This window comes from Carassius carassius, chromosome 38 (assembly GCF_963082965.1).
Source record: "Carassius carassius chromosome 38, fCarCar2.1, whole genome shotgun sequence".
Lineage (NCBI taxonomy): Eukaryota > Metazoa > Chordata > Actinopteri > Cypriniformes > Cyprinidae > Carassius > Carassius carassius.
Window position 1 is genome coordinate 10,726,844 of NC_081792.1, and position 14,064 is coordinate 10,740,907.

A 14,064-nucleotide genomic window follows, 5' to 3' on the forward strand; every position below is an offset into this window, starting at 1 on the left:
ATTATGCAGCTTTTCTGAGCTCATACTGAAATGGAATATTGAGTATTTGTACTAGTAACACTTCCAAGACTATTTATAATTAACTAGAATAGGTAAAAAGTTGTGAAAAAATGAAAGTGGTAACCAGTTACAAGATACTCACTTTCTATTAAATGGTCAAATAAATGTAAAATCTAAACTAATACGTATCATGTAATATAATATAAATATAACTTACGTCAAGTTGAGGCAAATGATTTTTATTGGCTGCAGGGTCACCCAAGCTCCGCCCATTTCCCCTAGCATTAGCCATCAGGGCTTACAGCAGCTGTTCTGGACCTTTTATCCGTCTTAATTTCTGTTTGTGTCACTGTCGTGCTTTTGTGAGAGACTGTGAGATGGTTTTGTTAAATAGCAATAACAATGAGGAACAGGATTTAATGTAAGTCTATTTAAATGATCTGATTTGTCTCAGCACATACACGTCAGGTGTTTTTGTTAGCCGGTAAAGCTCATTAGCCAAATATAAAAACAAACATCAGATACGTCTCTCAAGTCTTCTTTGCGTTCACGGTTTTACATTATTAAAATAACTGTTGTATTTGTTTAAAACTGTGTTCGCGGTGTAATGAGTGATTTAAATGTGTAGCTTCTCTGCTAAATGATCATTATGTAACTTACAGTGAAACAGCTGGAAGGTTATGATTGAACTACTTAAACTGGAAATATCTGAGTAAACTGAACACAAACCGTGTTTTAGTAAGTTATTCGGTCTTAAATGTTTCTCATAATTTCTTATTCGTTAGTGACCAATGGCAGCCTCTTCACTAAACGATAAAAAAGGGGGAAAAAAATCATACAAGATAGCACTCTTAAGGCAAAACTAAAACCTGAATATGTTTTTGCAGAGATAAGCTGTGACCTATTTTCATGGTAAAAGATCTGGCCTGTAGCAGTTGCTATAAATAAGTCATAGGAGTGGGTCCACACTGAATGAACTGTAGTTTCATTACAGCCAGTGTGAAAGATTGCATTAAAATACACTTATACATTATGGCAAATTAATTTAAGCATATGCAGGATCTTTAGATGTTTTGCACATATGCATATGTTTCTATTTTTTCTAATTGAGACCAATATCCCAATTTACTACTGGTAGCCACATCCAGAATTGTATATAACGAATGAACTGGGCAAAATAGGTTCTTTGTGACTATGGAGTAAACCGTTCATAAAGAATGGTTCAGTGAAAACAAGACGCATCTGATACCTGTTTGTCTTGCAGCCTGAATGAGCCACGCTGCTCGTCTCTACCCAGCTCTCCTGCAAAACGTGCTTCTCCAGCCAAAAAGAAGCAGTTTTTTATCAACCAGGCCATTCGTAACTCTGACCTCACTCCCAGAGCCAAGGGCAAGAAGAGTCTGAGACGACAGGAAAACAGTAAGAATCTTTTGCCCTCGCACAAAACTCCAGAACGAGCAGATTTCTGTTGCAATATGTAGATTTTTTTATTTTATTTTACAGAGCAAATTCTGGTAAAGGTAGATAAATGCAAAGAAAATGTGACTACACCTTGTTGTAGTTTAATCAGTAGGGTGTGGTGCTAGCAGCGCCAACGTCATTGGTTTGTTTCCCAGGGAATGCATGAGGTATTTATTTATATGTGTGTGTGTGTGTGTGTATATCTTGAATGCAGTGTAAGTTGCATTGGATAAAAGCAATCTGCCAAATGCATAAAAAAATAAAATAAATATAAAAAAAACTCTTGCTGTCCGGCTCGGAAAAAGAGTTTTAGCTATGTTTTTCTAATATTTAATATTAACAACTGTGCTTCGGTGAAGCTCGTTTTCTGGACAATCTTTTGGAACGGGACGAGTGCTCTAAAGAGGATGGTGAAGGGCATGAAACAGCCTTGCCCACCATCTTCACTGAAGCCTGCACCAATGGAAACTATGTGGAGGTAAAGCAGGTTTCTTTAACTGCTGTGAGTTAAGGAATGTTTTGACTTGTTATCTCTCTCTCACGTCTCTCAGTACTGGAGTGATTTTATGAATCGTTCTGGGGAGGAGCAAGAGCGACTGTTGGCTCTGCTGGAGGAGGAGGCCCAGAGGACTCACTCTGACAAGAGCCATAAAGACCAAAGAGAAGGTCTGACAGCATTTAATCACACAAACCCAGTTTGCATCTAATAGGAAAGACAGTTTCTCATCAGTTTATTGAAGAACATGCATCTTAAGCCTTGTTTATGCTTGACGTATTTGCTGTAGTGTGCACCTCAGGTGCCAGAGAGGCATTTATACTTCACATTTTTTGACAGTATTACCACAATCAGAGGATAACTAATATAACTTAGTAATCAGGTGCTGTTTGCCGGTTCGAGTCTCGGTGCTGGCAGGAGTTGTAAGTGGGAGGGACCCATGGCTGAAGTGCCCTTGGCCTTGATCAAGGCACTGAACCCCCAGTTGCTCCCCGGGCACTGTATATATAGCTGCCCACTGCCCCGGGTGTGTGTTCAATTCTCACTGCTGTGTGTGTGTTCACTGCTCCGGGTGTGTGTTCAATTCTCACTGCTGTGTGTGTGTTCACTGCCCCGGGTGTGTGTTCAATTCTCACTGCTGTGTGTGTGTTCACTGCTCCGGGTGTGTGTTCAATTCTCACTGCTGTGTGTGTGTTCACTGCCCCGGGTGTGTGTTCAATTCTCACTGCTGTGTGTGTGTTCACTGCTCCGGGTGTGTGTTCACGGTGTGTTCACTTCTCACTGCTTTGTGTGTGTTCACTGCTCCGGGTGTGTGTTCACGGTGTGTTCACTTCTCACTGCTGTGTGTGTGCACTTGGATGGGTTTAATGCAGAGCACCAATTCCGAGTATGGGTTACCATACTTGGCAAATTTCACGACTTTCACTTTTTATCGGTACTTCAGTATCGACCAAATTATGGTCCAAAAAAAGTACTTTTTGAATTCGAAGATCAAAGTACATTTTTCTTAAAGGGGTCATATGATGCGATTTAAATGTTTCCTTTCTCTTTGGAGTGTTACAAGCTCTTGGTGCATAAAGAAGATCTGTAAAGTTGCAAAGACTAAAGTCTCAAATCCAAAGAGATATTCTTTATCAAAGTTAAGACTCTGCCACGCCCCCCTAAAACGCCTCGTTCAAACACGCCTCACATGTCTACGTCACCGTGTGGAAATACGTGTGTAATGCTGCCCAAATGTTCAGCAAAGAAAGAAGGTGTGGTTTCAGTAACTGCAGATAGTGTTAAAGCAGTCATGTCAGGGAGATGCTGTGTGTATCTAAAATGTCGACCATTTCGGGAACCCAAGAGAGGAGGTCATTCTGACTTTGCTGTGACAATCTGGCACTTCTGAATCCGCTAATGTTAGTATGTAGTTTAGTTTAGTTTAGCACGAACGTGTGTGTGGTTAGAGAGAGAGGAGCAGGGGTGATTCTCAATTCTTATTTGTGCATCCTCGTTTCCTTTCCTCGCTTCCTTTCCTCGTGTCTTAGCTCCACCTCTTCAGGATCTGAGGGAAGGACGCAAGGAAAAGACGTGAGGATGGAGGACTTGAATCAAGAGAAATGATTTATCCTCGCTCCCTTCAGCGTTACTTCAAAGTGTCATCAGCTGTGATTAAAGGGATCTGCTCTTATGTTGTTAAAGTTTGTTAATTAAGACATTCATAATAAATATTAAGAAAGCAAGATACCCTGTTTGAAATATATGACATGCATGATTTATTTGTAGTAAAAAGGTAAAATATAAATAAAAATTATTACAACAGATGTGAAGGGGGAGGAGAATTTATATGTGCGTCACGTTAAGTCGATAAAAGACTTCTGCATAGGATACACCTGTGTATCCTCGCTCATCGCTCCTCATGAAGCCTCCTCCCTCCTCGATCCTCACCTCCTTGTGGTGCAATTAGAGAATTGATATGTCCTTCAAGATGGCTGTGCTCGATCGGTTTCCGGGTCATAGGATGGAGGACGGAGGAGCGAGGGGATGAGGAGGGATATTGAGAAGCACCCAGGGTCACACAGTGAAGTCCGCTATCTTAACCCTCCGTGTCTTCTGTACTGCAAACACATACGAGCTTCATCACTGTCTGTCACACGACTGTTTCTCATTTGGGCTTGAACTGATGGTAAATCTAAGGACATTATTAACTGTCTTTACATCTATTTTAAAAGATGAAGTTTGTGATTATGTAAAGGGACGTTACATTTCTGACCAGTGCTTGCGGTGTTCAGCCAATCACAATGCACTGGGCCAGTTGACCAATCAGAGCAGACTGCTCTTGTCAGAAGGAGGGACTTAAAAGAAAATGACACGTTTGAGAGAGGCATAGAGGACCTACAATAATGTAGAGTATTTGAAAAATATTTTTTTCTGAACATTAAACATCTCAACATAACACAAAATAATGATCTTTAAAAAAGCGTCATATGACCTCTTTAATCTGTTTTCTATGAAACATGCAAGTATCTTCTGTTGCTTCCAAAGGGCAGTACTAAATGGGGAAAAAAAAATATTTCAACAAAATAAAAAAGAAATAAAACACTTTTCAAAAGTTTTCAGCCCGTCTCTTAAGTCATCTTGTTTCCTTCTGGAGCATCAGTGAATGTTTGAACCATTTTTAATAGTTGTGTTTGAGCCCCTCAAATGTCCTCAGTGTGAAAAGATGAATCTCGAAATCATACAGTCACTGCTGGAAAGGCTTCAAATATGCAAAGATGCTGGAAAACTGAAGAATCTCCAGGACATGGAGGAAGTGACATACAGCCAAGTATGGTGACCCATAATCGGAATTCATGCTCTGCATTTAACCCATTCAAAGTGCACACACACAGCAGTGAACACACACACACAGCAGTGAACACACACACAGCAGTGAACACACACACACACAGCAGTGAACACACACACACAGCAGTGAACACACACACACAGCAGTGAACACACACACACACAGCAGTGAACACACACACACACACACACAGCAGTGAACACACACACACACACAGCAGTGAACACACACACACAGCAGTGAACACACACACACAGCAGTGAACACACACACACAGCAGTGAACACACACAGCAGTGAACACACACACAGCAGTGAACACACACACACAGCAGTGAACACACACACACACACACACACACACAGCAGTGAACACACACACACACACACAGCAGTGAACACACACACACAGCAGTGAACACAAACACACAGCAGTGAACACACACACAGCAGTGAACACACACACACACACACACAGCAGTGAACACACACACACACAGCAGTGAACACACACACACAGCAGTGAACACACACACAGCAGTGAACACACACACACACAGCAGTGAACACACACACACAGCAGTGAACACACACACACACAGCAGTGAACACACACACACAGCAGTGAACACACACACACAGCAGTGAACACACACACACACACACACACACAGCAGTGAACACACACACACAGCAGTGAACACACACACAGCAGTGAACACACACACAGCAGTGAACACACACACACACACACACAGCAGTGAACACACACACACAGCAGTGAACACACACACACACACACAGCAGTGAACACACACACACACACACACAGCAGTGAACACACACACACAGCAGTGAACACACACACACAGCAGTGAACACAAACACACAGCAGTGAACACACACACACACACACACACACAGCAGTGAACACACACACACAGCAGTGAACACACACACAGCAGTGAACACAAACACACAGCAGTGAACACACACACACACAGCAGTGAACACACACACACACACACACACACACACACACAGCAGTGAACACACACACACAGCAGTGAACACACACACAGCAGTGAACACACACACACACACACAGCAGTGAACACACACACAGCAGTGAACACACACACAGCAGTGAACACACACACACAGCAGTGAACACACACACACACACACACAGCAGTGAACACACACACAGCAGTGAACACACACACACAGCAGTGAACACACACACACACACACACAGCAGTGAACACACACACACACACACACACACACAGCAGTGAACACACACACACAGCAGTGAACACAAACACACAGCAGTGAACACACACACAGCAGTGAACACACACACACACACACACAGCAGTGAACACACACACACACAGCAGTGAACACACACACACAGCAGTGAACACACACACAGCAGTGAACACACACACACACAGCAGTGAACACACACACACAGCAGTGAACACACACACACAGCAGTGAACACACACACACAGCAGTGAACACACACACACAGCAGTGAACACACACACACACACACACACACACACAGCAGTGAACACACACACACAGCAGTGAACACACACACACACACAGCAGTGAACACACACACACAGCAGTGAACACACACACAGCAGTGAACACACACACACACACACACAGCAGTGAACACACACACACAGCAGTGAACACACACACACACACACAGCAGTGAACACACACACACACACACAGCAGTGAACACACACACACACACACACAGCAGTGAACACACACACACAGCAGTGAACACACACACACAGCAGTGAACACAAACACACAGCAGTGAACACACACACACACACACAGCAGTGAACACACACACACAGCAGTGAACACACACACAGCAGTGAACACAAACACACAGCAGTGAACACACACACACACAGCAGTGAACACACACACACACACACACACACACACACACACACAGCAGTGAACACACACACACAGCAGTGAACACACACACAGCAGTGAACACACACACACACACAGCAGTGAACACACACACAGCAGTGAACACACACACAGCAGTGAACACACACACACAGCAGTGAACACACACACACACAGCAGTGAACACACACACACAGCAGTGAACACACACACACAGCAGTGAACACACACACACACACACACACAGCAGTGAACACACACACACACACACACACAGCAGTGAACACACACACACAGCAGTGAACACACACACACACACAGCAGTGAACACACACACACACAGCAGTGAACACACACACACAGCAGTGAACACACACACACAGCAGTGAACACACACACACACAGCAGTGAACACACACACACACACACACACACACACACAGCAGTGAACACACACACACACACACACACACACAGCAGTGAACACACACACACACAGCAGTGAACACACACACACAGCAGTGAACACACACACACACACACACAGCAGTGAACACACACACACACACACAGCAGTGAACACACACACACACACACACACACACAGCAGTGAACACACACACACACACACACAGCAGTGAACACACACACACACACACACACACACACACAGCAGTGAACACACACACACAGCAGTGAACACACACACACACAGCAGTGAACACACACACACAGCAGTGAACACACACACACAGCAGTGAACACACACACACACACACACACAGCAGTGAACACACACACACACACACAGCAGTGAACACACACACACACAGCAGTGAACACACACACACAGCAGTGAACACACACACACAGCAGTGAACACACACACACACACACACAGCAGTGAACACACACACCCGGAGCAGTGAACACACACACACAGCAGTGAACACACACACACAGCAGTGAACACACACACACAGCAGTGAACACACACACACACACACAGCAGTGAACACACACACACAGCAGTGAACACACACACACAGCAGTGAACACACACACACAGCAGTGAACACACACACCCGGAGCAGAGGGCACATGTATGCTGCAGTGCCCGGGAGCAGTTAGGGGTTTGGTGCCATGTTTAAGAGCACCTCAGTCGGAGCTGAGAACAAAGCTCATTTAACTGTTCAGAGCAAACCATGGACTCATGAACAACCATCTCAAAACAATAAACAGTCCACGTTTGGGATCCCAAACTTTTGAATGGGGTTGTTTTTTTCTATTTTATTTTTCCAAATGTAAGCATATTTTATGTAAAATATCTTACTCCGGACAGTACTAAATGCATTTTTTTGTATGATCTCTCTTATTTTGTTAAAATGATTCACATTTTCACAGACTCTGTAAGGGGTTCCCAAACTTTTGCATGCCACTGTACATAGAGCACATAAGTTATGGTTAACAGAAGCTCATCCATGCTTGTTTGATCTTCAAGAACAAACCTAAATAAAAATTGGAAATACAATGTTATCATATTTTTAATGTGTATATTAATATGTCAGGACGCTCATCCAAACAGAGCAATGTTTTGCTTGTGCCACCAGTATTTGTCTCCGTCAATATAAAAAATTGCACACTTCATTTTTATTAATTCAATGAAGCGCGGATTATTTCTTTTTATATTTGACATGTTAGTGAAATATATTTTCCTTTCTTTTGAGCAGTAAATCCTGCCTTCAGCGCTCAGGAAGGTTTTCAGAGAATTGATCGGCGGCTGCGTGTGACACTGAGACGCAGACAGATTCCCATGGTGACTCTCTTTGTCATTTGCTTGATCTTTTATTTCCCCATATCTTTTTTTCCTGTCCTGTCATTCTTTTTTTCTGTCTGATATCTGTTCTGCTGTTTCCTCTGTTTAAGGGGGTGTTGGAGGGTCTGGAGTCCAGTCTGCTGGGATTCTTCATGGCTCATCCACACTCAATTTACATAACCAAACTCAGCAGCAGGTGCACAGACTACCACACTTAATGCATCTTTCACTTCCACAGACTAATTCAGACCACTACTAACTAGTAATAGATGCATGCTTGAGATTTAGTTTCAGAAATCATTATGTTAGGGTATGAATAGAGTGCCACGGTTTGATCTTGATGTATCTGTGTTTCTTCAGTTATGAGCGACTGCTGCTTCATGCTGTCTGTCAGTACATGGCTCTGACCTCTGCTAGTGAGTCAAGTTTTACATTATTCAAACATTGGAAATTTATGGAGGCTAGTGTGAATTTTGGTTTGTTAAGGTTCCTAATGAAGTCTATGTCAGTTATACACATTAAACCTGTTAACTTAAACCTGTGGTTAACTTAAAATGAAAATTCATTTATAATTGGCTAACCTACAGTACTCTTCTGTCATTGATGTTACACGTCATGCCACTAATACTGTACCAGAGGAGGACATTACAAAATCAAAATGCTGGTTTTAATCTTGTGCTTTAATTGTCAGTATTATCAAAAAAAAACGATTTTAACATCCTGTCTGAACACCGCTTACAAATTTAAATGGCCCCTCAAATATTGTGATACTGTGATATTTAATTCAACATTTTATTACAGTGGTTCTAAATCCTGGTCCTGCCATTAGATGTGAGTTTTCCACCACAGTAATTTCTACCATTGTAAAAAAAAAAAAAAAAAAATATATATATATATATATATATATATATATATATATATATATATATATATATATATATATATATATATATATATATATATATATATATATTTTTTTTTTTTTTTTTTTTTTTTACTTTTAGTTAACTAAAATAAATATAATATATAAATATATCAATAAAACTTAAACAAATTTTTATTTCAGTTACTTGCCAAAGCAACATTTCTTATTTTTTGCTTGTTGTACTGAAATAACTAAAACTAAAATAAAAATAAATAAAGACGCACATACATACATAAAAATTATATAGATAAAAAAAACATATATAATGACAAAAAAACAATGATACTAAAATAACAACAGTAGAAAGACCCATATGTAATGACAGTTTTGTGTGAGCCAGAGTGTGTGATCTTCTGCAGGCTCTGACTGTAATGGTGCTCGACAGACAGAGGTGGTCAACAAACAGGAAGAGTTCCTCCCTCCTCAGCCTCTGCTGTCTGCCTACCTGGAGAAGCTGAGCTAAACTGCTAAGATCCTGGCTACAACCAGTGCCACTGATGCTCATCCAGCCAGATCCGGCACCACTGCCCTTAAAAATAAAGCTTGACCTTGACCTGGCCAGCATTAACTGAGCACATGGCATTATGTCACAGGTCCTGGCCTTAAAGGCCTTGCCCTTTTAGAGAGACTGGGCAAACTAGATTATTGTACTCTGTCACTGTCTCTTTCATTCAGTTTTTAAATGCATTTTGGAGCATGTATAAGTAGATGTTGTTACTACAACTGTCTTTATAAATTATTATTTTTTCCCATGTTGCAGAACGAATGTTTACATTTACTGTCATGGAATCCTTGTATGTAATAAGAAACAAAATTGTGTGTCCTCAAGAGAAGGCAGAAAATGATTTGTTGATTACTGTTTTTGATGTTCACAATCTTATCAGGAAAATGAATTGAAATGGGTTTAGATATTCGTGTACCTCTCCAATGCTATACAAGCCACATGTAATCACTGTCAAAAAATGTACAACTCAGGCTCCTACTAAAGGATGACATCATATAAATCAGCACATGTATCACAAATATCATGATGGTTATGCAGTTATTGATCATTTATACTTGTGAATCCTGTTTATTCTTACTGCACGATTTTTTACAGTTCACATGCATTTGAATATGTGCAGACTTGTAATGCCACTAATTTACTTCAACCAATCCTGCCTGACAACTAAAGAGTGATCAGTTGACCTTTTATATCCAGCATTCTGTAACTTGAATTTGAGTACAACAGTACTTGTCATATTTGTTGTGATCAGGTAACACACTTATTTTTTCCATAAAGGATCTGCCAACATGCACTATGCCTTACCTGTACGCAGCTTATTTGTCAGTTATGCATTTTTGTATTTATACATTAAGCCATTACATCAAGGTTATGGTTTACAAAGTAAAAAAATCTTTTAACTTGAGCAGTTATTACGTTGGTGTTTAGAACCAAAGTGTGTGTGTGTCTACAGTGCTGATTCTCAGGCATCAACCATCATGAATGTGGACTTTAAACATTGACTTTACTCATAGAATCACCTGAAAACCAGGTGTTTTTGGAATAATATTTATACTAGTGTAAAATATCTGAGTTTATTGCTATTTATAGTGTGGTGGTAGAACATGAATACATAGCAGCACTCAATTGTATTTAGTTTTTTTTTCTGTGGTGATTATCTGTACCTAAGACTATTAAAATATTAAGTTTTTAACTGAGATCATATACTGTGTTATTATTTTAGGGATCCAATGTAACTCATTACAAATGAGGTTTAAAGGTTTGGTTAAAACTTGGTTCCCTTTTTGCCTCTGGTTTCACCCCAAATTTTTTATTTTGTCTTCACTTACTTCCAATTGTTCCAATCCTGTCTGAATTTATGACCCTGATGAATTTAAAGGGGTTATATGATGTGATAAAGAAATTTCTTTCTCTTTGGAGTGTTACAAGCTGTTTGTGAATAGATACCAAATCCAAAAGATATTTTTTTACTAAAGTTTAGACTCGTCCACGCCGTCCTAAAACACCTTGTTTAAACACTCCCCCACTTGTCTACGTCACTGTGTGGTAGATTTGCATAATACCACCCAAATTTTCAAGAAAAGATGGCATAACTTTTTTTCTTGCTGTAGTTGCTGCCGCCGCCCAATCATGGAGACGCTGTGTGTTTCATTGTGAAAGCAAAACTACTTTGTTTGTCCTTCCTAAAGAGGACACAACTAGAAATCCTAGTACAGTAGTAAAGAAAGGGGTTTTTTTTTGGTTTTATAATTGCCACATTGAACAAGTCTTTACTCATTTTCAAGAAACATCTAAAGACTCATCTTTTTCGCCAGCACTTAACCAACTAATACTAGCACTTTTCCTTCTTTTCTTTTCTTGTCTTTTCATTTATTTAAAAAAAAAAAAAAAAAAAAAAAAACGCCTGGCTATGCGTTCTGTACTCAACTGAGACTTGTCATGGCACTTGTATACTGTTGTTGTTCTCTTGTTGACCTGACTGCTTCTATTGTTCTCATTTGTAAGTCGCTTTGGATAAAAGCGTCTGTTAAATGATTAAATGTAAATGTAACAATGAACCACAAACTAAGCATTGGTTTCAAATAAGTGAAAATACCTTATTTATTTGGACTACAATGGCTATATCTATCTTATTCCTTTGTTTTTATTACAAGGTAGATGCTTAATATATGCAAATTTGTATATAATAGATGCTTAATATATGCAATCAGCCATTGTACTATTTTATGGCTGATGTGTTTTAATTAATAAGATAATAAACCACAAACTACCAACGTTTTTAACTGTAGCGGCCTCATATGCAGCAGACCCAGATGGCACACTGAAGAAGCCGCTGCCATCAAGGCAAGGCAAGTTTATTTATATAGCACATTTCATACACAATGGTAATTCAAAGTGCTTTACATAAAGAAAGTAAAAATAACAAAAATAAAACAAGCAATTTTTAAACTTTTAAAATGATTAAAAAATTTACTTATTTAAAATGAATTTAAAAACAGAAACAGAAAACGATTTTACAGTAAAAAAAAAAACAGTGAAAATACAGTGCAATCAGTTTTGACATTGCACAGTGCTCATTCAATAAATGCACAGCTTAACAGATAAGTTCTAAGTCTAGATTTAATGTGTCCAGTGTTTTAGCACATCTGATCTCTTCTGGAAGTTGATTCCAACTGCGGGCGGCATAGTAACTAAAGGCGGACTCCCCTTGTTTTTGCTCTGCAGCATTTAAACCCACATAGCAATCGTCACCCGTAGGAACATGGGGGACATGATATGCCTTTGAAAATGTTCCTTGGGGAAGGGGCCTCCAGCGTGCTCTCTCTTCCTCTTTAACAGTCTGTCAGGAAAACGCTGTCTCTCTCGCGGCGCGGGCTCCTCCTCTGACCCTGATGTTTTCTTCCAGGCCCTGACCACTGCTTGTTTCGGCCGAAAGGGTGCCACGGTGGGCTGTCTAGCTGGTCCCTGAACCTGGTGAGGTGCCGAAGGAGAGCGGGACCTCGTAAACAACGGCTGAAGTGAGTGATGGGGCATCACGTTGCTCATCGCCTTGGCGCGCTTCTGTGTCTCGGAGAAACACTCCGTGACTGACTCCACGGCAATCACCAAAGAGGCCGAAGGGAGTGACTGGAGTGTTTAAGAGCATCTTGCAGTCAGCATCCTTCAGGTCAGCTATGGTATTGATTGGGGTGTAGCCCATTACTTTACGACGTGCTCCTGCAAATTTGGGAAGAACAGGTTTTTCTCCTCGATGCGGCCTGGCAGCGGCTCGACTGAAGGAACCAGGAGTCCAGTTTACTTTTCACAGGCTCCTCAGGTGCGTTCCAAGCCAGGTCCACATCTCAACAAATTAGAATATGGTGACATGCCAATCAGCTAATCAACTCAAAACACCTGCAAATGTTTCCTGAGCCTTCAAAATGGTCTCTCAGGTTGGTTCACTAAGCTACACAATCATGGGGAAAACTGCTGATCTGACAGTTGTCCAGAAGACAATCATTAACACCCTTCACAAGGAGGGTAAGCCACAATTAATTGCCAAAGATGCACAACCAACCGAGAGAACCGCAGCCTTATGAGGACTGTCAAGCAAAATCGATTCAAGAATTTGAGAGAACTTCACAAGGAATGAACTGAGGCTGGGGTCAAGGCATCAAGAGGAAGGAATTTGCTGAACCACAGACAACGTTAGAGGTGTCTTACCTGGGCTAAGGAGAAGAAGAACTGGACTGTTGCCCAGTGATCCAAAGTCATCTTTTCACATGAGAGCAAGTTTTGTATTTCATTTGGAAACCAAGGTCCTAGAGTCTGGAAGAAGGGTGGAGAAGCTCATAGCCCAAGTGGCTTGAAGTCCAGTGTTAAGTTTCCACAGTCTGTGATGATTTGGGGTGGAATGTCATCTGCTGGAATTGTTATATTGTGTTTTTTTGAAAACTAAAGTCACTGCACCTGTTTACCAAGAAATTTTGGAGCACTTCATGCTTCCTTCTGCTGACCAACTTTTTGAATATGCTGATTTCATTTTCCGGCAGGATTTGGCACCTGCCCACACTGCCAAAAGAAACAAAAGTTGG

The 14,064-nt window shown here is 40.9% G+C and overlaps 1 protein-coding gene across 1 annotated transcript; it reads left to right on the forward strand.

Moving 5' to 3' along the window:
* The first annotated feature begins 247 nt into the window (after positions 1 to 247).
* On the forward strand, positions 248 to 11,187 carry r3hdm4 (R3H domain containing 4). Its single transcript, XM_059529123.1, has 8 exons — positions 248 to 421; positions 1,265 to 1,419; positions 1,821 to 1,939; positions 2,013 to 2,127; positions 8,476 to 8,561; positions 8,672 to 8,757; positions 8,922 to 8,977; positions 9,846 to 11,187. The coding sequence occupies exons 1-8, from the start codon at positions 378 to 380 to the stop codon at positions 9,947 to 9,949; spliced, it is 765 nt and encodes a 254-aa protein (XP_059385106.1). The 5' UTR covers positions 248 to 377; the 3' UTR covers positions 9,950 to 11,187.
* Positions 11,188 to 14,064: the final 2,877 nt, after the last annotated feature.

Coding starts and splice junctions, on each gene's coding strand:
- r3hdm4 (XM_059529123.1), top strand. CDS start 378: ATGGTTTTGTTAAATAGCAATAACAATGAGGAACAGGATTTAAT. Junction 8,562..8,671: donor GACGCAGACAGATTCCCATG/GTGACTCTCTTT, acceptor CCTCTGTTTAAG/GGGGTGTTGGAGGGTCTGGA. Junction 8,758..8,921: donor ATAACCAAACTCAGCAGCAG/GTGCACAGACTA, acceptor GTGTTTCTTCAG/TTATGAGCGACTGCTGCTTC.